The 27,673-nt window shown below is 36.7% G+C and overlaps 2 protein-coding genes across 5 annotated transcripts; both read right to left on the bottom strand.

Annotated features, from left to right (window-relative positions):
- Positions 1–2,808: 2,808 nt before the first annotated feature.
- On the bottom strand, positions 2,809–16,752 carry LOC120078044 (zinc finger CCCH domain-containing protein 19). The gene is made up of 10 exons (XM_039032229.1): positions 14,968–16,752; positions 14,810–14,889; positions 12,415–12,602; positions 7,318–8,236; positions 7,080–7,207; positions 6,854–6,913; positions 6,705–6,755; positions 5,727–5,797; positions 5,183–5,334; positions 2,809–5,101 (listed from the first exon to the last, which is right to left on the bottom strand). The coding sequence occupies exons 1-10, from the start codon at positions 16,566–16,568 to the stop codon at positions 2,976–2,978; spliced, it is 5,376 nt and encodes a 1,791-aa protein (XP_038888157.1). The 5' UTR covers positions 16,569–16,752; the 3' UTR covers positions 2,809–2,975.
- Positions 16,753–19,117: 2,365 nt separating this feature from the next.
- Positions 19,118–24,263, bottom strand: LOC120077868 (zinc finger protein GIS2). 4 transcript variants are annotated; one of them, XM_039031953.1, is made up of 6 exons: positions 24,107–24,249; positions 23,311–23,527; positions 22,482–22,658; positions 21,349–21,558; positions 20,391–20,483; positions 19,118–19,976 (listed from the first exon to the last, which is right to left on the bottom strand). In XM_039031953.1, the coding sequence occupies exons 4-6, from the start codon at positions 21,471–21,473 to the stop codon at positions 19,412–19,414; spliced, it is 783 nt and encodes a 260-aa protein (XP_038887881.1). In that variant the 5' UTR covers positions 21,474–21,558; positions 22,482–22,658; positions 23,311–23,527; positions 24,107–24,249; the 3' UTR covers positions 19,118–19,411. The 4 variants fall into 4 exon arrangements, with proteins under 4 accessions (XP_038887881.1, XP_038887880.1, XP_038887882.1 ...); XM_039031952.1 differs by lacking the exon at positions 23,311–23,527 and having other exon boundaries at positions 24,107–24,260; XM_039031954.1 differs by lacking the exon at positions 22,482–22,658.
- Positions 24,264–27,673: the final 3,410 nt, after the last annotated feature.

The following is a 27,673-nucleotide window of genomic DNA, read 5'->3' as shown; positions in this document are numbered from 1 at the left end:
CACTCTTTAGATCGAAATAATCAAATTTTAACTAACATACCACTATAGCTCAATAGTTACACTCTTATATTTTTGTCCATTTTAACCATAATCAGTAAGTCGATCCTTCACAGATAGTTCGTATTTATAGCTAGGTCAAAATTACCGTTTTACCCTGTAAATACGTCTTGCTCCCTAAGCTTCCACTAATCCTCTATTGAACAATTGGTTTATAGTCTAACTTATAAACCATGACCCTCTCAACCGTGAGAGGGCGGGACTCCATTGTTCAAGATCATGAATCATCGCTTAAGAGAACAACCTATCTGCTAACCCTAAATTGGGTAAGGGTGAATTACATTTTGCAGAACTATGTGTCTAGCTATTTATCCAGTCTTATCCCAAAATAGAAGGTTTATTAAGCATTGTTGTTGGACTACCCTCACCTATGCAAATCAAAGGATAATCCCGAATAAACAGGAGTTCATAGTTAGCTCAGGATTAAGATTGAGTTACCCTAGGTCATTGAATTTTAAAATAGTAAGTTTTAACAGTAAACAATCATTATAAAGAAAAGTGACTATCGAGGTTCGGTCTTATGCAAACACATGGAAGAGGATGCCTCCACTCACATGTCTCCACATGAATGATTTTGGGATCACATCATTTGTATTGGTATACAAAATGGGCCGCATCCAATAGTGTCACCAGGATGAGGTACCCAATCTCTTCCATATACTTATAGACCATTTTGGCTATATACTAAAACTTGACCCTCTTTTATGTCGCCATATAAAGTTAAAATATTCATATTATAGCCATGGATTTGTTTATTGAATTTTTATAACAGAATGCAATATCAATAACAATTTATTGAATAAAATACTCAATAAATAATACTTTTATTGATAAATAGAACATGTTAACAATATTTACAAACTACGAGTTTTAGGACATTTCCAACAGATAGATAGTGATGGAAGTCCAAATTCTATCACTATTTATTGCAAACCATGAAATGTGATAGACAGTGATAGTAGTTTGTTTATAATAGCCATCAAACATATGAGAAAATATTCATATCATTGATAGACATTGATATACCACGATCAATGTCTATTATAGGTTGTTTATACCTTCAATTTTAGTTTTTATTTTCTTTTATTTTTTTTATGATTCTTCTCCTTTAACTGTCTTCCTTTTTATGTTGCTTAACATTTGTACACAAAATTTAGGGTTAATAAATATTACCACTAAACAAGAAATAAAGGTTAGGCTTAATAACTATAATCACTCATAAATTGATAAGAAGAAAAGAAAAGAGTTATACCGTATTGAGTAATTACTGATATAGTAGTAGAAGAAAGATGCAGCAAGAAGCAGGAGAAGAAGGATTAAGAAGAAGATGATGATGACCAAGACGGACTATAATGGAAGTGAACAGCGGATGAAAAATGACGTAAATAGAGAAAAAAAAAAAAAAAGGCAACAGTGTCGATGAAGCATCGTCGATGGAAGAAAATTACCTAAATAGAAAAAAAAAATGGACGAAGATGAAGCAATTTCGATGGAAGATAATGACATAAATAGAAGAAAAAAAGAGAACGTGGAGTAGCATGATGGAAGAAGAAGAAAGATTCTGACAGAGACGACAGCATTCGAAGAGATGAAACGCTTCGTTGGATGAAAAAATCGGGTCAATTAATTGGGTCTTTTCTTTTCCATTTTTTTCGTTTGGGCTGGACTTTTTTGGTAGTTTACATTATTTTTTGGGTTTGGTTGGGCTGTAACTATTCTTTTTTTTTTTTTTTTTTTTTTTTTTTTTTTTTTTTGCTATAAATTGTAAATAGTTTGGCCATGTTATTTTTGTAGATAAGGTTAAGTAAATGTGTCATTTGATCTCATAAAAATTAAGATTATAACTTGGATGGAAAATAAACATAAATCCAAACGCTTAAATGATATGTTATCGTTACTAATCCATTTATTGTTACCATTTCTTAATAATGTTTTAGAATTGAATAAAAATGAAAAAATAATAGACAATTGTTTTAAAAGATAAAATTGCTGGAAATATTTTCAGATATAACAAAATGTTATTCTCAATCGATAAACACTAGTAGACATCTATTAGTGTCTATCACTATAGATGTCTATTAGTGTCTATCACGATAGATAGCAACATTTTGTTATATACATAAATAAGTTGATTCTATCTTTCCACATTTGAAAATAGTCCAAAAATAAATGACAAATAAAAGAAGCTTAAATTTAGAGAACCGAAATGATTCACTGCAGAAGGGGAAAAAATGGAGAATAAAATCTGCAATTAATGAAAAATGACATTTTTTTTTATCAATACTAGGGTAATATAGAAGAATTATAAATTTCAAAATGAAATAGAAAGAAAATTTAGAGATACCATGTTGATATTAAATTTTAGTATTCATTACTATAACAGATTTATATATAATATGGAATGAAAAAACTTATATGATCAAAGACTCAAAATTAATTCGAAAATATATATACATACATATATTGAATTGATTTCAAATAAAAAAATGAACACTTATTTATAAATATAGTAAAATATCACTATCTATCAGTGATAGACCACGATAAACATCTATATCTGTTCATTGATAGAGTGACATTTTACTATATTTGAAAATATAATAATATTTTACTATACTTGAAAATATTTTCAACCATTTTTACCATTTAAAATAATTGTCTTTTTTAATCTTCACTTTGCATGAATTATATAAACTTTGCCTCTGAAGCATCTCCTAGCTAAGATCAAAACCCAAATAGGTGAAGTGATAATGATTAAATAAAATTATTTGCTTTTCAAGACCCTTCCATAATAAAGAACTGCAAAAGTTATCACATGTATAACATTTAACAGGAGGTTATACAAGGAAAAACTCTCGATGGTAACAAGACTATACAAAATTAATTGATCTCTAATGACTGTCCAAATTAACTAATTTCTACTTGTGCCTGTAATCACAAGTTCCTCCTTTCTTGCAATGTCCACTTTCATGGTATTTGCACAGTCTTTGCACTCTATTGTAAGGAGACCTAGAACTTCCACCACCACCACCAAAAGATGGTTGCATCCCCCAAGATTTACCTCCATTCCCGGGATCTCCGCCATGAGAGCCACTGTCCTTTTGGTTCGAGTATCTATCCCCATTTTTACTATGCTCATTACCCCACATGTTCTGATTCGGGGATGGGACGGGCCAACTGGGATTCATATTCATAGGTGGCAATGGTCCAACGTTGGGGGCAACCCATCCCGGAGTTGCGTTTACCGGAGGGTGCGCTGGCCATCCTTGAATGTTGTTTCCAGTTGGTGGCCCTTGACCTGGTGGAATCCAACCTGGGTTTGTACCTGCAGGGCCAGAACTTTGAGCAGCAGTTCCCCACATCATACCAGTAGCATTTGGAGGTGGTGCTGTTGGACCCCAACCCATGTTTGGATTTCCTGATGGCATTGGACCCCAGGCTTGGTTCTGAGTCTCCGAACCCGGTCGTGGAACGGTACTTTGACCTTCTGGAGCACCCATTCCCCAAGGAAGATTGGGCGAAGTTGAAGACTGAATGTGTTGTGGGTTACTGGGAATAGGAGGCGTAGATCGCCAAGGGTCAGAGGACGGAAAATTAGACAAACCGGGAGAGGAAAAACTTGATGTTGAACTTCCTGCACTGAATGACGTAGCAGCATTTTGTGCAGGCGACATCTCCCCCCAACGACTGTGAAGAGTTTGTGCTGGTGGCATGCTAGAAGAAATGTTCGATTCAACTTTAAGAGATTGTGCATTTTGCCACGACTCTGAAGCATTTGTTTCCCGTTTCAGGACGGAGCCAGACCCCTGTCCTTGAGCTTCAATAGGAGGATTACGACTGTTGATGGATTGTACTAAACTATGAAGATTTGCACTAATGCTCTTAATATCTGCAGCAGCTGGATTAACCGAAGCATCATCGATGGTAGGCGATAGCCTTACTGGCTGAGAATGATGATTTTGGAATGCATTTATAAGACCTAAACCCATGCCCTTTTCTGACGAATTCCTGCCTGAATGTATGCGCAATGAGTCATTTTCAGACCCTTGCATAAGTGAAGAACCGTGCAAACCACCACCACCACCTCCTGAGAGTGACTTCGCCTCCTTGAATGGCGCAGCCACTTGAAATGGCTGCTCCTTTGTTCCGCCTGAGCTGGGAGTAGGAGAAGGAAGACTTGTGAAGTTCTTATTACCATGGTCAGAAGACCATCTGTCTCCTGAATACCTGGGGACTTCTATCGAAGCCGAGGCAGGTCTACCAGTAGGGCTAACTTCATTTTGAGATTTCCATCTTCCTCCAGAAGATTGGTCATAAGAAGTTTGATTACTATGTGAATTTGAAGTACCAGCATTCTGACCATCCATACCTGACTGCAAGGTGGCTACCTGAGGCTTCCCAACAAATGAAGAACTCGGGTGTGCTTGGAAACTGTTACTTGTCGATGGAGCGTCCTTCGGGATCTTTCCCGCTAAGACATCGGTCAAAAGTAGGGAGTCCTCTTGCTGGTCTGAGATTCTCCATACTCTCAAGTCTGCAGGAAAATAACCTGTGTTACTCCACTTGCGCAGTTGCACCATTGAAAATGGTCCCTGCACTTTCCCAGAAGGATCCTGATAACGCCATATCTTCTCCGATTCATTAACTGTAGCAGCATTTTGTGTAGTCCCCACAGATGGAGATACTGCTGGATTTACCGAGTGAGCAGCAGCAGAACTCTCAGATGTGGCCCCAGACAAGGCATTCCTAGCAGTGATTTCTGAACTAGGAGAGACTTGTTTGTCCCACTTGTTTGTTTTTTTAACATCTCTCTCTCTTCCTTGAGCCCATGAATGTTCGTTTATTATTTCACCAGAACCAATGGCATCGTCTCCTTGGTTAGAGAAGCCTTTGCCAGACAAGTTCCTATTCATGTCCCGATTCATATTAGAAAAGTTTCTAGTACCGCTCCAGGGATCATTCAAATTTGAACCTCCTTTTCCAGGAGAAACTGGCTCCCTCATCCTCCTGCCAAAGCTTGTGCTTCTTGACAAGGTGTAGGTTTCTGCATGCAACAGATTATGTTATATTGGCTGGCTGATGAAAATGAAATGTGAGTTGGAGGGAAAAACACACACACACACACCTCGTTTCTTATCATCTGCTTCATCTTCATCTTCAGATTCATGACTTGGATCCATATTTGGGTCAGTATGTATCTCTGGTATTTCCTCAATTCTGCGTTGCCGCTCCTCAGGGGTCTTCAAAAGCTGTAGTTTCTCAACACATTCTCTGAGCGTTGAGAGAAGTCAAGGAAAATAACCATAGATTTATCCATCCCATTCTCAACAATGAACAAACGAAATAAAATAGCGGAATATTTTACAATCTTGTCTTCTTTATTCTAGTTGCACACTCAGAGGAATAGATTTCATCTTCCAGTTCCAGCTGACATTCTGTAGTCCCTTGGAAAAGCACGGGACTAAGTTATCTGGTCTGGATTCATAGAAGGTGTGGAAGGGGAAAAAAAAAATCAAGATTATTTTAGGACAGGAAAAAGAGAGGACACTGTTGACTTCCCATCATAACCTATTTCAAAGTACTAAGCCGAAAGTGATTCTACTAAAGATCATATCCTTGTTAAAAATAAAATTCAGCAATAATTCAACAAAATAATGAAAAAAGGATATTCTTTTCGGCGGCCTTTTTCACTTGCTCGATCACGAAGATGACTCAGTCGAACTATCTCGGTTTCCATCCACTGTCGATAGACATACAACAAAATAACCAACTAGAAGGCAAACGATTGGTATCTAAAATACAAATCAATACATAGTTTGGCTTAATCATATTAACTACTTATATGCAACCAACTTGACCAGCAAAATGAGTTGGACTCATATCTCCCGAAAAGGAAAAAATAAATAAAAAATAAAAATAACCGTATAGCAAGAAAAAGTTGCCAAGAAAAAGAAGCTAATATTCTTCTGCACTGAAGATTTTTGGGGAGATGCTCTAACCATAGTTGGCACTGATTTATTTTACAACATAGTGTAAACAAAAAATCACATCAGTGTCCCCATAAATCTTCCTAATTTTTTTGGATCCGTTTTTCACACTAAAATACACTTTTTAAAATCATTTATGACATGGACAGTCAATGTAAATCTATTCCTACTTAAAATATTGGTTGCATAAGTTCTTATACAGAACGAGAGGGAAAAAGAAGAAAATAAAGAGCCCCATCCAAATGAAGCCATAAATTGTTTGACAAAAAGTAGCAGAGACTTAGGAGGACCATCTCCATACAAGTATTAACTCCCGATGGTATAAGGTTAGACGAATGTTATGTGTTCTCTAATAATAAGACAATAGAAGGACCAGACAAGATATACAAACGAGCAGGTAAATGATGATGGTACATTACAATGACAAACAATTTTACTGGTCATCTGGATCATAGCTCGCAGACACACATATTTCCTAAATAAATTGGTTAACCATTAAAGGACAAAGGTACCCTTCAAAAATATTTCCCTTCAAAACATGCATACATGACAAACAATTCCAGACTCAAAAGTATCAAATACTTTCCAGAAGCAGATATAAATAGACCCATGCACTCTCACGTCAAGAAAGTGCAGAACTGCAAACAATCAAATACTTACATCCTTAACTCTGGCATCTTGAAGCGACATTGCTCTCTCCTGGAGGTCACCCTACATGGGATGATTGATTATTTAACATAGCTTAATTTTTTTTATGAGAAGCTTGAATAAGTAATTAAATAGAAGATAAATAAGAAAGGTAAAATTACCACTGTCAGACGGTTAAGGATTCCACACTTAATGCTCTGTCTGAGTCGCTTGCACTCCTCCTGAGAAACCCCCCCCTCCCCCCCCCCCCAAAAAAAAAAAAGGAATTTTAAAAAAATAAAAATAAAGAAAACAAAACGTGCCAAGGCCAAGTATTTCAAAATTACAATTTCTTTGCTAATCCAGTTCTAAGGTGATATTCAAGCACTAAATTTGTATTAAAACTACCTCCGTGAACTCTTGATTTGAGATAACATCAATCGAAATCACTTCTGTCTTGTTCAAATTCAAGATCTCTAGCAAGATATCAGTCATCTTTTTACCAACTTTATAAGGCTCGGATGCTTTGCTTGTACCTGATAACAGGTCAACAGCTTAAACATCACTTCTATAGTTATTACATTCTTATACAAAGAAAATTGTTAAAGATTAACATTTCTTCCAATGGTAAAGGCATGACTCTTACCTACAACTTGAACCAGCCGATATAAATCTTGTTTTTGTGCACTGCCTGATATTCTTATCCTCACAAAAGAACCAACAACCTTTACAAGAAAACTCTCCTCATCTTCGATCAGATATTCCACCAAATTACGCTTTAAGTAAATTAAATTAATGTTGTGAGTATCAATGGCTGCATAGTCATCAAGGTTAGACTGCAATCCTCTATCATCACCTTTTTTCCGCGTCCTGCGTTTTTTCTCTTTCTTAGTCTTTCCCAACCCATCCGCGCCATCAGCCTCCAACTGACTCGATTCAGTATCAGCAACACTCCCTTGGAGATCATTTGTCTGAGCATCCTCTTTGATGAGGAAGTGTGACTCTAGGAGCTTCAACATTTCAAAATGTCCCACACGTGGCTTTCCAAACAAATTCTCAAGTCTTGAATCACATATGATCTGACTTTTCCGTCGAGGATCACGAAGCTTATTTCTTTTAATATATTCTAATAAGAGAGCCTGCACATCAAACTGAGATAAAACAGTCTTATCACCATTCTTCATGTGCATTACAAATTCCAAGAGCTCTTTAGATGCCCACTCAACATTGTTATCCGTGGATAGCCCTTGAGAATCAGGTTTAGCTGGTATTGTAGGTGAACTAATTTCCTTTGCTTGAGATTTTGACCTTTTCTTAGCTTTTCTTTTTTTAGAACTACCAGATTCTTCATTTTCAGAAACATCCAAATCTGATCCTCGATCAACATTACCATCACATAGCTCACCAGGTGAATCAGGTTTGCTAGTTAGTGTCTCAGATCCTTTCCATGGGTTTTTTGCATGAACAAGTTCGTCAAAAGTTAGAGAAAGGCTTCCCTTCAGATCTGTCCAGTACTCCTTGAAAAGATATTCCCAACTATTTTTGTCATTAAAATCGATTTGGCCCTGCACAAGCACAAGAATGACAGAATAAGTAAAATGGCCTGCTGCAGTAAGACATACATAGATATAGTAGTTTTTGAAAGATACTGCTTTGAAAGTCTGCTTTATAAAAATGTAGCTTACTGCTTGTATGCATGAGTAAGAAGTAAGAAGTAATACAAATGGAGAAAATAAATATTAAATAATCAGCAATAGTACAGCCAAGACAATGATGGTTGTCTGCCCTGGTAGGGGTGGAGTGCATGCAATCTGATTTTCACACCACAGAAAAATTGATGTAGCCTATGCAAGGAATCTCCAATAATAAAATTAAAATCTTTATTATGAATACAAAGTTGGTCAATACAAGAAGACAATCCTTACGTTTATAGAAAATTGAAAGGCAAACTAATCCTAATCGTAATTCTAATTAATAAAAAAACTAATCATAATCTTAATAAACCAAGGAAACTAATCCTAATCCTAACCAATTAAGGATTTGACCAAAATGCCCTAATTTACTCTGATCCTACAACATCAAAAATTATATCACATATGTAGATAATAGTTTTTCCTAGAAACCAAACAAAAAGAAGGAAAACAAAAGATTAATTTGATAGTTTAGTTCCTTAGCCTTATAGCCATTCTGTTGCTAATATGACCGTCAACATTGGCATTTAGCATCTACTTATTAAGTATATTAATTATTAACCAGAAGTGCACATGAGATGAAAAAGTAGCATCCTATAATGCAAATGTTTCAAACAATAACCTGTTACTTTTGACTAACCAACCAACAAAATTTGAGGTTTGGTAATAAATTGATAATTTTGGAAAAATGACCAAAATTGTGATTTGAGTGTGTAACACTTTTCTGCTTCAACAAGATAAAAAGCCAAACGCTTATGGCAGTTGGGTCATTATTTGTGAGTAGATATGGACCCCACACCCTTTTGAGTGGACTCCTAATGGTTGGTTGAAAGGCTCTAGTAAAAACCTATGCACTGTTGCTCGGTCGAGAATGGGGATAATACTTATTTCTCGGAGGATTGATGGGTGGGGTCTAGGACTCTTTCTGTGAGTTATTCCCACAACTTTATCATTTGTCTCAAAAACGGTTACACTCAATTGCCTTGGCGTTGATTTCTACTGAGCATTCCCCCTCACTTTCTTTGGATTTTAACCAATCACTTGCTAATCGTGAGCCTTTGGAGGTGGTGGGCCTTATAACTACTTCTCTTTCTTTTTTTAATGATAAACTCCCTCCCCAATGAAAGAATACACTTGCATGCCAAAAAAATTTCCAAAACCCCAAAACTACCAAAAAATGAAAGAAAGAAGGAGCTGCTCCGATGCAGTAAGAATAAGACCAAGCAAATAATTACCAAAAAAAAAAACCTTAAACTGATAGATGAAAATTTAATATCATATCACTCAACAGTCCCTCTCACTTGTGGGCTTGAAATATGAAGAAAACCCAACAAGTGAAAATCAAAATTAATTGGGGAGAAAATAATATTACAAGGGTTTGAATACATGACCTCTTAACCACTTGCTCTTATACCATCTTAAATCACAGATTGACCAAAAAACTTAAGTAGATGGGTGAAAGCAAATTTAATATCATATCATTCAACGGATCTCTATTGCCCTCCTGAAGATTCTATTGTTCCTCTCACAACACCAAAGACCCCACACAATGGTACAAAGCCCAACCAACCAAAAAAAGTGACCCTCTCTCTCAACAAGGTGGGAAAAGAAGAAACTTTTCAATCGTCTCCCTACAATTCAGCAATCCAACAAAGCTAAACTAGGCCTTATTTCTACTATTGCTAGTCCGAAGATTGGTTTAGGGAGGAGGGATATTCGAGTTTGAGAGCTTAATCCTTTGGAGGGTTTCTCCTATCACTCATTCTCCATGTTCGTCTTCTCCTATTAGGGAGGCCTCGATTTTTTCCTCTCTTTGGAAGGTTAAAATCCTTAAGAAAGTAAAATTATTTGCTTTCCAAAGCTTACATGGTAGGGTGAATACCAAGATCGTATCCAATAGCATTCTACCTTGGTGTTGCGTCCACAATGATATGTCCTATGTGTAAGCAGAGGATCTGTATCATCATTTGGAGAGCTGCCAGTTTGCTTACTCCATTGGGAGTTAGTACTTAAGATTGTTTGGGATTGTCATGGTGCGTGACAGGGAAAGTTGCGCTTTGATTGAGGAGATTCTAATGGACTCCCTTTTTTCAAGATAAGGGGAGAGTCTGTCCTATGGCAGACTTGTTTTGTTATTTTATGAATGTAGCTCAAGAGGAATAATAGTAGGATTTTTAGAGTGGTGGTGGCCTTTGGAGGAGGTGTGGAATGTGGTGAGACTCATAATTTTTATAAGTATCGGCTTGGTTGAATTCTTTTGCATTTGAATCCTTTCCTATAGCTGATGAGTGATGACTCTTTTTGTGAGCTTGTTTTTATGCCCTTGTACATTATTTCTTTTCTCTCAATGAATGCTAGACTTTTTTTATATATACATATATACTATAACAAGACATTTTCTCCTCAATGCTACCTAATTGTTCATTTTTCTCCTCAATGCTACCTAATTGTTCATTTGACCTCCTGAGCCCAGTTTTAGTTCCTAACCAGCAAAGTATCAACTGGCTACATCATCTCCTTGTTATCCTTTAGTGGTTCCCCACCAACACCAAGCTATGTTTCATATCCATGAAGGTTGCAAATGCCTGTACGCTAACTACAGGGCAATTCACTCAAGTCGCCACTTGATGGGAGATAAAACAAAAGGAGTTTCGAGGACTGTTTAGCTTGTTTAAAATGCAGTGGGTTGGCCCACGAAGCTTCAAATGTCCACCTCTAGTTAGTTGACGACCTCAGTTTAATGCTTTAGGGAAAATCCTTTGGTCCAATGGGATATTCACCGTAGAATCTTTCATAACCGAGATTTTTTTGGAATTTGATTACCCTTTTTGCTTGTACTTGGTCATCTACTTCTAAATTCTTTTGAAATCATAGCCTAACCCCAAACTTATACTAGTCCGGCTCAAGGGAATACCTCATCTCTCCCTCTTTCTGTATTTTTCTCTTTGATAATGAAAGTTTTGTTTCTGTTATTAAAATAACTAAATTATATATAATATATATATATATATTTATTTATTTATTTATTTATTTAATTTATTTATTTATTTAAAAAAAGTTTTGAGGAAATTTGAACTCAACAACTGGTAGGGTGCGGATTTAGTTCTCAGTAGGGGTAATAGTTGCAGTCAGTTGAGTTTTATCAGTTTTGGGGTCAATCAAGAATCAAATAAAACCAATTGGTTTTATAAAGAAGAGATCCGAAGAGAGGTCCAAAGAACAAAACCAATAAAGAACTTCTGAGGAAATTTTGATGCACTGAAGTAATGACTATTAGAAGCAAAAGCCTCCATCCAAAGTTATTCCATGAATCCATAACCATATACCTTTGTCATACTTCATCTAGTCCGTGACTTTCTAAGACATCGATTTCTCCCTCCCTTCCTAACAATTTTACAACATAGAAGTCCTTATAATTTCCTCCAGCCATGTTTCATGGAACCTTGAAAGGGCTTGGAGTTCATGACTTGCTCAGATCTAGATATGAGTTTACCATTCTTAACGTAATAAGATATAAGGAAATGCAAAGGAAACAACATGGAAATGATTTGAAGAAGGGAAGACACTAGTATTGAAAAGAAAGACTCCTGATGAATAATCAAAAAAGTGGGAACTCTGGACCAATTATCGTGAACTTCAGATTAATGCATAATTTAACATGGACAATACAGTCCAGTGATTTTGTCTCCCATCATTATATTGGGATCAACTAGCTAGTTACCTACATAAAGTAGTTATGTTGTTCTTACTTTTCCTTCTTTTATATGAGGAACCAATCTTCCATCGAGAAAAAAGTGAAATAATACAAGAGTATCCAAAAATCTAAGCCCATAAAAGTTACATTGTCCTGCCTTGTTATAGTTTGTATCTTTTGAGCATTGGTCTCTTTCAGTATATCAATGAAAAGTTTGTTTCTCGTAAAATAATCCTTCTCAACTCTATATGTCCAAAATGATAATGAGACAATGGTAATGCAGTAAAATGGAGACAGTATTCATGTACACTTTAACAGTATTCATGCATGTTTGGCACTAATCAAGTGCAACACGTACCTTTTCTGTATTCCCCTGCTCATTCTTTTCAATCAACATAACAAATCTCATGCATGTCTCGCAGAAGCCTTTGTTCCCTCTAACACACAAAATAACAGCATTTTTTATGCAGCCCTTGCACAAGGAAAAAGTACATGTGTAACACATGTAGTGGGCAGTCTTCTCACAGTTACTACAGAGATGCCAACCTATAAATCATTATAAAAGAAAACCTTGAATGAGACCACAAATCAGTACAAGTTCACAAAATAGGCAAGGAGGAAAAGAAGGTAAGGAAATCATTGGCTGGATTAGAAGATAGTTTCAAAATCTCAAAGAGCAGAGGAATGATGGTAGAATCACAAGAAACAGCTAGGCTTCATATATATTATATGTATGCCCCATTGTTCAGTCGATTTTTATTTCTCTTCCATTGATAAGAAAAAAGGTAAAGCATTAATTGGAAGACCATTAGGAAAATTTTAGTAAAATGCTCCACTCTTGAAGAGCACTTCATATAGTTAATAAACATTGAATCTTAATAGTCTTTTTCCTTTAGTAAAGTGGACACTTTTTCATTCATTTAGTGAAAAGTACAACCCAAATCTATACCATCCCAAAAGGTGTTAACAAAAAACCACAACAATTTGTGCCAATTACATTGGGAGTTGATTGCAAAAGAGAGAGACAAGCCACCTATAATCTTAAAATAAATCATCATAGCAAACAAATACGATCTACTGCACACAAGGGTCATTGCCTTAACTTCCACGTCTTGTTTGAAAGAACATATTACAGGACCTTCATCTCCACGGGCTACAGCTTTCTTGATTTGCAACATAAATGCTATCTTTACCAAGTAAATCTCTATTTTATTTTTTATTTTTTGTAAATCAATAGCTCAAGCTTCTACTGTCTCTGAACAAAAAGAAAAAAGCTCAAGTTTCTACTGTAATTTTAGTGTAGAACTTGAAAAGAATTTTATCTTATCCAGAAACCAACAGATACCTCCCCTCTTCCCCGCTGCTCTAGGCCTCGAAAAGACCCATTACTAATATCGAGGATAAGTAGAATTGTTATCAGTGAAGATAAGATAATAATANAAAGAAGAAGAAGAAGAAGAAGAAGAAGAAGAAGAAGAAGAAGTCCTTATATTCGTTGCTAACATTTTCAGTGAAGCAGAATACATTCCACCTCTGTGGCACTATTTTCAGTGATGAAGTGTTATATTGAGAAAACATTTTAAGATAAAAGAAGGATCCTTTTGGCAGGTTGACTAGTTTTGATACTCATTGGAATTTTTGGTTAGCGAGAAACAAGTGGGTCTTCAAAGGCACATACGAGTCGTATTTGGAGTGGGTTTTGTTTTGCACGTTTTAACCCTCTCGATATTTTCAATCAATTTTTTTGTGATCTCCTTTGTTTTTTATTCTTAACAACTGAATTCTCTGGAGTCTCATCTTGTACTTTCTTCTTTTGAGATTCATTTTGTTTGTTTCATGCCCTGTGTTTTCATATTGCCTTTGCTTTTACAGACTCATCCTTCTTAATGAAACATGGTTTCTTGTGTCCAATGAACCTATCATTAAAATATTTGACAGTTATTTCCACTTCCACAGTACAAACTTAGAACTAAGCCTCCAACATTTTTACATAGGCAATATAGTACAATCAATGAGCATGGTTATTCCAAGTTTAGCAACCAAAATTTCTCTCCATCTTTTTTCATATACAGAGGGAAGTATGCTGTAGCTGAAACTCCAGACCAACACCTACGAGTGGATGAAAACCGAGTCACTATAATTCTTGATTCCAAAAGATGAAAACCGAACCAACACCTACGAGTGATGAAAACCGAGTCACTATAATTCCTGATTCCAAAAGGTCATAGTGCACATCATTGGGATGTCTTAAAATCAAAATGACAATACTCTGCAGCCATCTGCACATAGATCTTTCTAAAAGCAAGGGACAATAAATCTGGGTGCAAAGACTTCCTTTTCATAAACATTAAAGAAAACAATTAATAGTTTTTTGGGTAAAAAATTCAAGAACCCCATTAAATACCAAAAAAGAGTAGAAGAGAGCAAAGATCCATGCAAACTAGCCAAGACGAAACTCTACAAGTTACTCAATTGATGAAAAGGAATAAATACAAAAATCCCCAAAGAACCATGATGAAGGTATAGAAACAAAAACCTCCCATGAATAAGATATTATCAATGATCCTTACAAAAACAAAAACAAAAACAAAACCCTCAGCTCCTTTCTACCCACAACAGCCAAATAGTGGCTTTCACGTTCACCATGTACTACTAGGGAATTGAATGAGATCACTAAAGATGCTGGCGTGTGAGAAATGAGTAACACTTAAGTACGTTATACGAAGAATATGTAATATAAGACAGCACATTACCACAATTCCATCGACCCTTGGCTCGGAAGAATGCCTCATCACGATTGATACAGGCCGGGTGGTATGCCTTGGGACAACCTCTGGAACCAAGAAAAAGAAAAGATCAACATACAATCTCAACAAAATAATAATCTTTGAATGTTCCTGAAAAAACTAACCTGCGATCACAGAGTACAAGATCACCCCCATCAAAACAAATAAAGCAAACATCTTCTTCCACCTTCTTCCTGGAAGGCACTCTAGCTGGAGCTTTAGAATTCTTTCCACGCTTCCTTTTAGACCCACTGCTACCTTTATTTGGTTCATCCACCTCTTCTGTAACATCCATCTCTTCAACCTCCTCTGCTGCTTCCGTTTCCTCAACCAAGTATGTCATGGTTGCATCCGTCTCCTCTGATCCAATCCCTTCATCCACCAAATATACCATGCCATCTGCCTCCGCACTCTCTTCTGCCATAGCTATTTCCTCCCCTTGTGCAGTCTTGTCTTCTTCTACATTCTCCGATTTTATGACTTCATAGTCAGTCACTTGCACTACTCCCTCAGCCTCTGCATTCTCATCTGCTGTATTCTCAAGCTTCCCAACCACAGGGCTCTCATCGGCCACAGCCAATCCTTGCACCCCCGCTTCCCTATCTTCCACGTTCTCAATCTTCAACTCTTCAATAGTGTAGTCTGCTAAGTCCACTCCCTTGATCTCTGGGGTCTCATCTGCCAAATTCTCCATCATCGCCACATCAGTAGCCTTGTCTTCCATACACATTCCGTCCATCTCAACAGTCTTGTCTTCAGCATTTCCTATTTTTACAGCGAAATGTGTCAGCCCCACCTCATCAATGGTGTTTGAGACATTCTCCATCTTCAACGTTTCACCAGTTCTGCCTGCCAAATTTGCCATCCGTCCCTCCTCCCCCACAGCCTCATCTACCAAACTAACTTTCAACTCGGAGTTTTCCGCCAGCTGCACCAAGACGCCTAATTCCCTTTCCTCCACAGCAAAATTTTCTTGCTTTGGCACCTCTGTATCCTTCGAGTCATTAAGGTCATCGGCATTCTCTTCCACCTCTATCTTCTGCACCACATTGGTAGCATCAGTCACATCTACATCCTGCACAAAAAGAGTCGTTTCTGCAAGCGTTTCCTCAGCCAAAACATCACTCAGACACGTCTTCTCCGTTGTCTCTGCACAGCCAACTGTAGCTGAACCTTCTACGACCGTATCTTCTGAAAAATTCGCCATTAAAACGTTGCCCTCAACCTGATCTTCAGCGCCACCAACCAAAACCATTTCAGGTAACAACTCACCTTCAGCAAATTCATTCAAAGCCTTCTCCTCCTCCGCCACCCCTGTATTGTTTTTCACATCAGCGAAAACCCTTTTCCCCAATAACCCCACCTCCGCAATATCAGGCTCAATCTCCAACTTCACTGAATCTTCCGCCATATCCTCAATAATATTGCGAAAATCCTTCTCCTCTGCTATCTCTGTCTCCTCAATCAAATCCTGCTTCTTCATCTCTGAATAAGTATCCACGGCAAGAATCTCATCGCCAAGAATTGCATCTCTGGGTGGTAAAGATTCCACGCCGGTATTAGATGGAAACTCCGTTTCGATAATTGAGGACTTGGACACACAATGCTGTACTTCATTGCTTTGAAGCTCCCGATTGGTGTCACACTTAACATCTAAGTTTCCATCATCAACATACAAAGAAGATTTTTGGTCGTGATACGAAGAATCATCTTCTTCGGCATCCATTTAGAAACAGAATTGGATTATAAATTAGAAAGGAATTGAAACCCTAGGGTTTTAAGATCCACTTCCCTCTCTCACAATTTTTTTTCTTTTTTTACGGTCCAACAAATAAGAGCGTTTGCAGGAGGGAAAAAAAAGAAATTGAGTTTCGCTCCGCTTCGAGGATTTGCTCGTTTTTTCAATTTGATTTTTCTTTTTTTCTTTGTCAACAAAAATATGAATCACATTTAATTTATATTCGCCCCTTAATTCGGCATAATTACATGTGGTACCCTACAAATGTCAAAATAATTTTTTTAAAAAATTGTAATGTTTGACAATTATTTTTTTCTAGGAATAAGTTCTTCTATTTCGTCCTTAAATTTTATATTATCATACATTTAATTCTTAAATTTTAAGTTTTACTTCAATTTAGACCTTAAATTTTAAAATATTATAATTTTATTTTAATTTTATTTATGAATTTCAAAATTTTACATTTATAACATCGATTTTTCATTGAATACTCAATTTCAATCATTAATGTCAATCTTTATTAATTAATTAAAAATAATTATAAAGTAAAATTTTAACTTTAATTTTAAAGGGGATAAAAATAGTAAAACTTAATTAATTATTATTCTGTTAACGATTTTTAATTTATTAACATAAACTAACTCTAAAGACGGACTAGGGGTAGACAAAAAAACTGCTCAAACTGAACCGAGTTGCAAAATCGAACCGAACCGAACTGATTTATAAGCAAAACCGAATTTTTCGGTTCGATGCAATTCGTTGGGTTGTTGAAACCGAATTTAAACGGTTCGGTTCGTTTCAAAGCTTGAAAACCGATTTCTAAACCGAACCGAACTGTTTATATATAAATATAAATATATATAATATTAATATTTATTTAATAATAAATAAATAACCTAATTTAAACTCACTTCACCTTCAGCACTCGAGCGCCGCCCTCCACCCTCCTNTATTAATATTTATTTAATAATAAATAAATAACCTAATTTAAACTCACTTCAGCACTCGAGCGTTGCCTTCCACCCTCCTCACGACTCACGCATTCGATTTTGCATTTCCATTTCACGATCTCCTTCCCCTTCGCCAATCAGATTTATACCAACTAGGGTTTCTGCCGTCATTCTTCTTCATTGACCGCCACCGTTCTTCTTCGTTACCAGAATGTTGTTGTTCATCTTCGTTACCAGACCGCCTTACGAAATCAGATATGTACCAGAGTTCTTCTTTAGTCGACGACTCGACCAGACCATCTGGTTCTTCTTCATCGACCAGGCCATTCACTTCTTCTTTTGTAGAACCAAAGTTCACATCTTCTTTCTGCCGTCGTTCTTTTTCGTCGAACAGAGGTAAATAACTAAACCGATTCTTGAAACCGAATTGAACCAATTCGGTTTGGTTCGGGTTTGGTTCGGTTTCATGTATAAACAAAAGCGGTTCGGTTCGGTTTGGCCATCAAACCGAACCGATTTCACCCCTAAGACGAACAATGAGTATATAATAAAAAAATTGAGGTTTAAAGTGTAAATCTTGAAATATAATGACCAAATTAAAGTCAAACTCAAATGTCAATGGTAAAATTGTAGTATTTTGAAACTTAGTGATTAGATTGAAACCAAACTCAAAACTTATGAATTAAATGTGTGACAATTTGAAGTATAGGAACTAAATATAAACTACCTAAGGACCATAAAGGTATTTTTGTTGAATTGTTTTTTGGATGTCACTTTCTTTGGTTGTCAAGATTTGTTATACAAATCATTCAGGATAAGTTTTATTGTTTTTCTTCTCGCTTTTTAGCCACTTCCATTTAATAGTTAGATCAATGCTGTGAAATCTCATTTGCGGTATATTAGTCTTAATGCTAATTTATTTGTTTACTAAATATAGAATTTAGCAAATTCAAATTCAATTCCCCTAATCTAATTCAAATTCAAATTAACCTAATTTATCAAATTCAAGTTGACTTCTGCTTACGTGCATTCCTTACTCATTTTTTTTGCACTTCGCTCGTTTTTTCCCAATCTCGCTAAGTTTTCTCCTCCCTCTCTACTACTTTTTCCTATATTCTCACCACCGTCACAACCACTAACTGTCTCACCACTAAGAAAGGAGCATTCCATTTTTTTTTTTCAAATTTGAAAGTCATTTTCATCTAAAAATTTTCCAACCTAAAAAAGGTAAAGAGAGAAGAGATAGGAAGGGAGAGGAGAATGACAAACTAGAGAAGAGGCATATCTAAAATCAGAAAGAAACGAGAGAACAGGAAGAGATGGAGAATATATATACACGTGTACGAGCAAAAAATTATATAAACTTACCTTTTAAAATCAAGTCAAATCTCATTTTGACCTAATATTTTAGACAAATTAACTCGAGTTTCGGTCCCTTCAAATAGGGAAACAAGGAAAAGTAGTTCTATTTTCTTATACATTTCCTTTAACAAATTACATTCGAACTTCGAAGCATTAATCAAATGAGACGGTGAAACTTGAGAAAGCCATGGCATCATCAAGAGAAATAGGCCTATAATCCAGAAATATAATGTAAGTCAAAAGTTTACAACTAGCATCTCAAAATGAGTCATAATTCAAAGTATACAAGGTAACACGAGGAAAATCAACAACTAGAATCATTGATGGGAAGTCTTATTACATAGAACCAAAATCAACAATACTGAAAATTCGTCATCTAAGCGTAAAACAATGTTTGGTACATAGCACAAGCAAATACTACAACGTAAGTAAGTAGAGCAATCTATAGAGTTTAGTTCCCAAATTGTCTAAACTCGAAGCAAAATCCAAAGGTCTAACCATGTTTAGCTCTTTAAATCACTAGTACCTCCTAGGATAACGATCCATAAACCGACCAGAAGGGCATTCATATGCCAGGTGACCACGTCCCCCGCAGTTATGGCAGATCAACAAAGGGCCCATGCAATCCCTACTCATATGGCCAAGCTGCTGGCAGTTCCTGCACACAACATCTCGGTAACCACTAGCACCACCACGTCCACTGCCACCACCACTGCCGATGCCTCGGTCTCCCCGGTCTCCAAGGACATTGGACTTTGGACACTGTCTGGCCACATGCCCTGATACATTACACAGGTTGCAAATAGGGTCATTTGGACAATCGCGAGCAAGATGGCCTGTCTTCCTGCAATTGTTGCATGCCTTCTCATTAGTACAATCAGCTGCTATATGACCTTGCTTGTAGCAATTATTGCAAAGCCTCAAGTCCCCAGGTGGCATCGGAGGAGCCGTGCAATCCCTGGCTCGATGTCCCGCCTTACCACAGGTGTGGCAAATGCCTTCATTGGGACAGCTACTTGCCATGTGACCAGGTTCTCGACAGTTCCAACATAGTGACTTTGTTGTGCACTCTGAAGCAATATGCCTAGAAGATCCAGTACCATGAATTTATCAATTAAAAACTAAGCCGTAAGTGAAATGGGATCATCGTTCAAACATGTGTATGCCAAATATGCAAATATAATCAAATTCCCGCTTTGATAGCATCTTACAATATATCTTCTAAGTCAACTTCAAATATCAAATTCTAAATAGATTAATGGCACTCCTGATTTGAGGATACAAACATTGAATACTCCCAGCCAATGACATGATAGCATGGGACCAAATCCGTAATTTTCATGTCAAGTAGAATGGAAAATAACAAGCCACTTTTTAAAATGCCAGAAATAAGTAGAATGGTGAATATTTAGGTAAATAAAAAACGAGCATTCTCCCAATAAACCTCTGTGACCAAATAGGCGACAAAGGCAATAAGCACAAGATCAAGTGTCCTTACCCAGGGAGACCACAATTGTGACAAATTGCCACATTGGGACATTCTCTTGCAAAATGGCCAGGCCGCTTGCAATTCTTGCAAAGATTGTCTCGACTGGCAATAAAATCAGATAAAGATTAGCAGCTCAATGCTAAGCAAGGAAAAATGAAAGATCTAAATATATATATATATATATTTATAAAATAAAAAATAAAAAGGATTCATCCATGACGTTATACGGTCCCAATGCAATAGCAACACCCCCAAACTTTTTTTTATACAGTTAAGAGGGTAAACGACTCAAACATAAGTTTTCCCATTTGCATCGGTCCCCAATGACTCAAACTAACCAAACCTACACTCTGAGTCTCTGAACTTCAACAACAAAATACCCCCAAGTCTTCAGCTTTTCCCACCAGCTCACAACAGGAAAAGGGAGAATCCATGAAGAAAGCAGTTAGCAATCTTATGCACACCAAAATTGCATTATAGACTCCACCCTTGAGATCTTACACAATAAATGACAAATCTATATGATGATAGAACAAAGACATTTTTTCATACCAATATATGATCATGTCCAAAAAACAGAGACATCAGCATCAAATACTATTACAGTGCAATTACTATAACATGGATATTATATGTAATGCAGCTGCACAGGAGACTTCCATGTCTGCTCAATCACGGTTAATGCAGAGATTTGACAAGTTCATCAAACACAAAACATGCAAAACCAGCAGAGCACAATAATGCAATGGCTACATAATTCCTTTAAAACATAAGACTCCACGACCATGTCTGAGTGTTACATGTATGAGTGAGTGATATATAGCTAAAAATCAAGGGGGGTTAGCTCCACAGCCAAAGATGGATTAAAAGATAACATGACTGCATAACAAAAAAACATATCTCCAGATTCTTTCCCACCCTACATATCAGAATTGAGATATATAAATAATTTATCAAAATCAGAAACCTGAAACCCCGACGTGATTCTCTCCTGTATGGTGCATCACGATATGAAAAACGATCAGACCGGATCTTACGATCCAGTGGGCTCCTGCTTCTGCTCCTGCTTCGACTCCTGCTATCTGAACTCATTTCCAAACTTATCCTTCAATACTTATCCCCACTGATATGTGAAACACCACCACCACCAAAATATCACACCGATGCTGCCTCCTCCCTGTCCACATAACAACCACACACCCAAATTCATATCCATGAATCCAAACCAAACTCTTTCTTTTCCCTTCAAATATAAAACACCAATTTCCAATCCCATTCAACAAAGTAGTAAAATTCCAACAAAACAAATACCACATCCCCCCAACATCCGAGAATAATTATCCAATTCCTCAACTACATTCTTCATACAATTTCAAGAGTGGCTCAAGTGAATATTACCAACACGTCACCAAACTAAGAATTTATCCAGTAGTGAACCATACCATCCACAAACAACATCCTCTAAAATTCACATTCCATATTGCTGCATCAACTTCTTTCACTATTATAACTATTAAGTCATTTATGTCAATATTTTTGTAAGTTCCACATTTTACAACTGGTAATCCGTAATCCCATCACGAGTGATCATTTTGGAAACAGCTCTTCAACTAATTACTAATTTTGCAGAAATAGTTTTGCAGTCGACTTGTGCAGACGTTAAAATTCTCAATCTTAGTCCCATAATTAGCCGATTAGGGAATTTCAGCCTTGCATGTTTTTTTGGGGCTTTTTTGCTAATTCTTTACGAGTGTCTTGTTTCTTGTAGTTTGAGTGTTTTATCTGTGGTTAACATTCTTGTGCTCTTTAGCACTGTTTGATGTAAGTTGTTTATATTAGTTAGTTTTTGGCTGGAAGTCTAGCTGCTAGCGGTTCAGGAGGTCAACAAGTTGTGTCCAACTCAGCTCTCCTTCTATAAAGGGATTTATTTTTAATAAAGAAACAACGGCTTTCATTAAGGAAAAAGGAATACAGGGCACACAAAAAACCCAAGCCCCACAAAACCCCTAAAGAAAAGGGGGGCCAACTAGGTAAAATGCTTCCTGAGTAAGAATTGCAAAAAGTCTTCGTCAGGAAGAAAGGATGAGAAGCGAGGTTTACCCGCCCCAGCAAGTTCAACAATTTCCAGCACCAAGAAGAGTTCAAGAAGCTCTCAGGATATTCAAGAACCTCCAAGAAACTTCAACCGGCCATTTAGCCCTCCATTAGAGGGGCCTCAATTACTTGAAATAGATAGCTTGAGTGAAGAGGATGAGGACCAACTCCGACAAATCCCATCTATCAATGAAAAGCCATTGTATCAGCAAGTTAACCCGACCAATTATGGGGATTATAAGATGAAAATAAACCTCCCCACATTTAGTGGGAAATTGGATCTAAAGGCTTTACTTGATTGGATTAAGGACGTTGAAAGCTTTTTCGAATACATTGGTACCCCAGAAAACAAAAAGGTTAAGTTGGTTGCTTTTAAACTTGAGAGTGAGCCATTCAATTGGTGGGAACAACTACAATTCAACTGAAGGAGATATGAAAAGAGACCAATATGAATGTGGCAAAAAATGTTGAAACTCATGAACAATCAATTTCTTCCCGTTGATTATGAACAATAACTTTATGATCAGTACCAACAAGCAACCAAATAAATCCAAGCATTCCAGTCATACAGAGGAATTCAAGTGGTTAAATGCAAGAACCAATTTTGCTAAGACGGAAAACCAACTTATAGCTCGTTCTGTCAACAGGTTGAGGGAAGATATATATGTGTATATATAAATATAGAGAGACGTGAAACTACAGCCTCTATATTATATTATGGATGTCATTACTTTTCCTTCTAGAGTGGAGAAACAGAAGTCAAGGCAATTTGGGGTCTATAAAATAATCAATTCAAAAGGATAGAATTTGAAGTTACTGCCTAAGAAAATCAGACCTTTTACAGTACTACAGAAGATTGGTCTTAATGCTTATTGACCTCCCTTCTCAATACATGTTTTCCTCCACTTTTAATGTTGCTGACTTATTAGAATACCATGCCTCTGATGGAAGACAGCTTGCTGTTTGATCACTCTGGGACAAATTCTTTTGAAGAAGGATTTCTTGCTAATTCTGTACAAGTTTCTCGGCTTCTTATAGTTTAAGTCTTTTATCTGTGGTTTTTGCAGTCATTCAACAGTTTTTGATCATTTGAAATAAAATTCCAGTACTAATTTACACCACAAATTCAACAGAATATTAGAAACTACATTGACATATACTGGATAAATATTTTTCTAACAGAAAAACTAAAGCTACAAAAACTATTTACCATCCCTAACGCCAATAGTAACCACCAACGCGATCACCTGGCATCGCTTTTAGAGCAATTTCATACTCGTGGAGAGATTGTTCCAAAAAACATTCATATACAAACATACAAACAAACACAATTCACAGGCCTAGCTTAATTCATTCATGTCATCTAGACGCTGCAACCTATAAACCACTTCCCCATCTACCCGTTCACAGACCCGAAAGAAAGATGCAGAAACAACACAATGCATAAGAAAATCTTACAAACGAGATTGCATACAGAAAACTAAGATTTTACTTCTCATTCCAATGGTGGAGAATATAAGTCTAAATGAACAACGGAAAATTAACGAATAACGTACCCTAAGCCTCTAGCCCTAGAAATCAAATGAGACCATAAAAAAATACAGTAAATCAGAAATTGAAGAGAAACAAACCCAATGCCAATGGCTATGTGCTTGTGGCCGATATTGCCGTAGCTCAAGTGGCTGAAGATGGCAAAATTACGAACGAAGCTGCAGCGAGATGAGATTCGCGGGAGAACAGCCGCTCGAGAACGAAGATTTGTGAAGTGCAGACGAAGAAAAGATACATATCGGATCGAAAAGGTAGAAGACAATATCGGGCCTTCGATTCGGCATCTGACTAAGCCCAATAGTATTTTGGGCCTACTGTGAATTTCTTGAAGGAATATGTACGGAAGGGAGGGGCAACATTCTATTTTTTTAAAAATAAAATAAAATAAACTATTTGACCTAGATTTTTCACTAATTAAATTCTTCCACTCAGACACGTATTTATATACATTTAAAAATAAAAATAATAATAGAAACGATTCAGATTCTTCCCCTCACGCACGAAATGATGCCTTTTTATAATTTTTTTAATAAAAAATTCCTATTTCCAATAGAACTTCTTCCCCACGTCCCTTCAATCGACCGCAAAGGAGGGATTATTTTCAATTAGGAAAATTTCACGAAATGACCTAAAACCCAAAAAATGTTCTACAAATGACCTCTTCGTAAAAAAACTTTTCTACCACTGTTCTTTTCTCCATACGAAATTTCAAAATTACCCCCAGTTTTTAAAAAGTCTTCAGACTGCATGGTGAACGCGTCTGTACGAATATTTTAAGCGATCGGATAAATATTACTAAGCAATTGTAACGGTGAAAATGAATCTTTAAGCAGAAGGACAATGACGAATATGAATGAATGAGATGTTGAGTTATGTTATCACTTATGCACACTACTACTAAGTTAATCTCTTTATCTACTATGACGCATGGCTTATGGATGGGATGAATGATGTGCTAAATATGCGCTCAAATACTTTGTGATAAAGACATTTTTATGCGATACTACATCTAAATATATGCGTTGTTAATGGTATGCTCGTAGTATGCGATGGAGTAATGCGTGTCACAAGTTTCCTTGCGCTGAAACCAAGTATAATTCCAACGCAAGTTTCTCAGAACAATCTGAGGTCGAACACAGGGATTGTTTTCGTCAATGCGTTACTTTTTTTATACATGCGACTGGTTTAACAATGAATAAAGAATTAGGTTTATACAGGAATGTAAATTGCGATGAAATAAAATTGTGTTGATAAAATAAAATCCTAAACTAATATATACACGATACAAGAAACATGATACACGATACTAAGGTCGAGAACTGACTGTAAAGTTGTACAAAGATTCAATGTATGAGATGACAAGTCTTTATGAATGAAGCAGAAAGAGAAAGAGTAAATAGTAAAAACATCGCAAGTTTTTCAATTGCGTTAAAGATGCAACTAAGATCCGCTTTCCCTTGGCGTACACCTCTTAGTGATCGGCCGCATTCCCATATCTCTATGGTGAAACAGGATGAACGTGATGAACGCAAGGTTGTTTCCATCTCTAGAAATACTCATCGCTTTAGTTAACGCATTCTTCCAACCTTCTCGATAGGCGGAATAACATCTTCACTTCTGCTCTCACAAGTGAAGATGCCGTCGAGCATGCTTTAGCTAAACTTAATTATTTCCTTAACACAAATTAACTCACTCGCTTAATTCTTGCTAATTACACAGGGAATTAGGAAAATATCATGGAGAAAATGGGTTATGGATGAACGGAAAGAGACAGAGAGATGGCAATAGAAATTATCATAACATTTAACTCTAGAATTAAACGTTCGATACATGGTGTGAATAAAAGATTAAGGAGGATGAATACAAATGATGAAATAGAGATTAGAAACAAATACAGAAGGAGTGTCAACGTCTTGACACAAATCTTGAATGGAGGTTGTGCTTACCGACGTGTGGAAGTAATGGAAAGGAAAACTTCCCTCTCAGGCTTGCTTTCCTGGTAGAATTGACCTTCACGCAGAGCTTCAACTATAGGAATTAGAAGGATTCTCTGCTCGGAGACTCACCTCTCGGCCTTGTCTTGTGGTTCACTCGAATCTACTCTGTAAGTCGCTTCAGACCAGTCTCACTCTCATAATCAGTATATGCAAGTCTCTATGTATTCATGTATATTTTTCAGTGGATTTACAGAAGCTATTTATAGGTGAAGCCTGGCTCTTTGACTTCGTGGTCCCACTTTATGGTTATGGTAGTTCCTTAAATGGCGGAGTGAATATTCCTTCTGTTATGCAATCAACCCGTCAGAAATGCACAATTGAAAGTTGTACATTTGTCAAAATCCTCCGCAGATGCGTTGCTCTTTACATCTTCGATCGATCGCTGCATGCAGTGTTATTTTTTATTACCGCATGCGGTTGAATTTGCATTGATCGCTAAGCTCTTGATCGATTGTCACATGCACCGTCATTGCGTTGATCATCTCTTCATTCCTGAATGATAGGCGCAATGCGACGTAGATGCATCGTTTATTTTATCTTTGAGCCATTAACGCATGTGGTGACTGATTTCCTGCAAACAGAAACTGAAACATTTTATTCTACCATCGCAATGGTGTAGTGGGTGTATTGACGACATTTTATAATTTTCGCATTTCTTAGCCAATTTCTATACTATTGATGCAACTTTTCTTTCTTTTTACCGCAATATCTAAATAAAACAATATAAATAACTTGTATTTCTACAAGTTATCAGCAATCGAAGAGATATTACTAAGCGATCAGATGGATATTACTAAGTGATCATTTAGCTAAATGTTACGCGATCGTGTAGAGAATAGTAAGCGATCGTTTAGATATCCATTATGCGATCATTTGGCTAATACTAAACGATCGTTTAGGTTTTGTTATGCAATCGTTTAGATAAAACTAAGCAATCGTTTAGCTAACTGCTAAGCGATCGATTAGATATCCATTACGCGATCGTGTAGTAATTTATAAAGCGATCGTTTAGATAATACTAAGCAATCGTTTAGCTAACTGTTACGCGATCGTTTAGTTTTCGTGCATACACCAATTTGTATTCACTAGCGCGATAAGCTCGTCCGTAGGTGATGTTCACTCCATATTCTCGTCGGACGTCCTCAATTACATCACTTGGGCGATATGTTCGGCCAACTTGTCCGTATTTGGACTTTATTAAGTGTCCAATAACCAAACTTTTTGCTTGTCGATTATTACCAATTCTCATTTCAAGATAACATGTATGTTCGTTGGGATATTCGGCTACTTTGAAGGAAGCACTTTTTTTCATTTTTTTGGCATGGACCCTCCACTTGCATTCCTCCACCGAACACCGGACAGTTAGCAAGCTCTTCGCTGACTTTTTTACGGGTAGTCAAAGTTCTTTCTTATTGCAAGCATCAATAATTTAACTGACAAGTCATATTTCAAAAAGAAAATTTGACCGACCTTTATATCCTTGTCATTCAGACAGTCATGAGGTATTGTGATGAGGTTGTCATACGATGGGCCCTTTGATGGTTTGGGTATATCAACAAATGGTTTGGTTGGAATGGTGGAATGCATTAGAACCAAAGGCATCACAACCGATAAAGTCCACCGATGGGGTTGGAACATGGATGTTAGGTG

The sequence above is a fragment of the Benincasa hispida genome, chromosome 5 (genome assembly GCF_009727055.1).
Source record: "Benincasa hispida cultivar B227 chromosome 5, ASM972705v1, whole genome shotgun sequence".
Lineage (NCBI taxonomy): Eukaryota > Viridiplantae > Streptophyta > Magnoliopsida > Cucurbitales > Cucurbitaceae > Benincasa > Benincasa hispida.
Note: the sequence above shows the minus strand (reverse complement) of the source record. Positions and strands in the feature narration are given on the sequence as shown.